Source organism: Chlorella variabilis, assembly GCF_000147415.1.
Source record: "Chlorella variabilis unplaced genomic scaffold CHLNCscaffold_64, whole genome shotgun sequence".
NCBI lineage: Eukaryota > Viridiplantae > Chlorophyta > Trebouxiophyceae > Chlorellales > Chlorellaceae > Chlorella > Chlorella variabilis.
Genome location: NW_005435027.1, coordinates 6,382 through 7,648, shown reverse-complemented (window position 1 = coordinate 7,648; position 1,267 = coordinate 6,382). Strand labels below are relative to the sequence as shown.

The 1,267-nt window shown below is 70.7% G+C and overlaps 1 protein-coding gene across 1 annotated transcript; it reads right to left on the bottom strand.

The window, feature by feature from the left end:
- Nucleotides 1-189: 189 nt before the first annotated feature.
- On the bottom strand, nucleotides 190-1,170 carry CHLNCDRAFT_144019 (hypothetical protein; the record flags this gene model as incomplete). The annotated part of the gene is made up of 3 exons (XM_005842715.1): nucleotides 190-252; nucleotides 549-711; nucleotides 1,070-1,170. 3 exons carry the CDS (start codon nucleotides 1,168-1,170, stop codon nucleotides 190-192), a joined length of 327 nt encoding a protein of 108 aa, XP_005842774.1.
- Nucleotides 1,171-1,267: the final 97 nt, after the last annotated feature.

The window sequence follows — 1,267 nt, the reverse complement described above, 5'->3', positions numbered from 1 at the left end:
CGCTGATGAGGGCAGCGAGCGACACACGTTCAGCACATCAAGCAGCAGCAGCAGCAGCAGCAGCAGCAGCAGGCAGGGCTGCCGGGAGCGGCGGCGGCTCTGTGTGCGGACAGGCAGGCAGGCAGGCAGGGCACAGACAGGCAGGCAGGTTCCAGGCAGGTTCCAGGCAGGCAGGCAGGCGTGCACCCCTCACCGCACTGTGGCCCAGTCGGGTTGCGCCGCACGCTTGGCATCCATGTCGGCGATGTGGTTCTGGGGAGGGGGCGGGGAGCAGGGGCGAGGGGGCGAGGGTGAGTGGCGGCGAAGCCGAGGACTGGCCGGATTGGCAGGCACGCAGGCGGGCAGGCTGGCAGGAGGCACTGTTTCGCGGGACGCCGCCAGGCAGGCCTGCAGGAGAGGCCGCCGCTGCAGGATGCGAGACCCGCCGCTGCCGCGCCCCCATGTGGTGCACTGACAGCCAGCGCCGGGAGGCGAGCAGCACGGCAGCGCCACCGCCACCACCGCCGCACTAGCCACCGCCGCCTCCCCCCCCAGCGGCACGGCCCCACCGCTGTGCCCTCCAGCCCCGCCTGCAAAAACTGGGTGACTGCTGCCAGGTCCCCCTGGGAGAACTCGTAGGGGATGTTCCAGCCGATGGGCCCAAACTTGCGCCGCTCTTGCACCACCGAGTGCAGGAAGCAGGTGGTGAAGAGGAGCTGGCGCCACTCGTACCTGGGGGCAGGAGGGGGTGGAAAGCGGGGGATGGGAAGCGCGGGATGGAAAGCGTGGGCAGGTAGTGTGCATGGCAGGTAATGTGGGTGATGGGGTGCTCGGGAGCAGCAGGCGCGCGGCGGGGAGGCGAGGCGAAGGGAAGGGCCGCAAAGGAAACTTGGCAAGACTGCCGCCGCAGGCGAGGGCTGCCGCGGCGGTGGTGGCAGCGCCTGGCTGGCCGGCGCCCGTCCCCTGTGCGTCCCCGCCCGCAGCCCTGCCTCCTGCATCGGCACACGCTGCACCCACGCCGCACCCACGCCGCACACCACACACTGCAGGCTGCAGCCTGGAGCCTGAGGCTCCCCTCCCTCCCCTCCACCTGTTGACCGCGTCCAGCATCTCCTGGGTCACCCACTGGTAGGAGGCGCGCAGGCCGGCCTTGACGCCCACGGGTGCCTCGTTGGTGACTTTGAGGCCCATCTGGGGGCATGGGTGGGTGGGTGGGTGGGTGGGTGTACCAGTGGGTTCAAGAGGTGCAAGCAAGGAGGGCGGGTGCAAGAGGCAGGCTGGCAGGCAG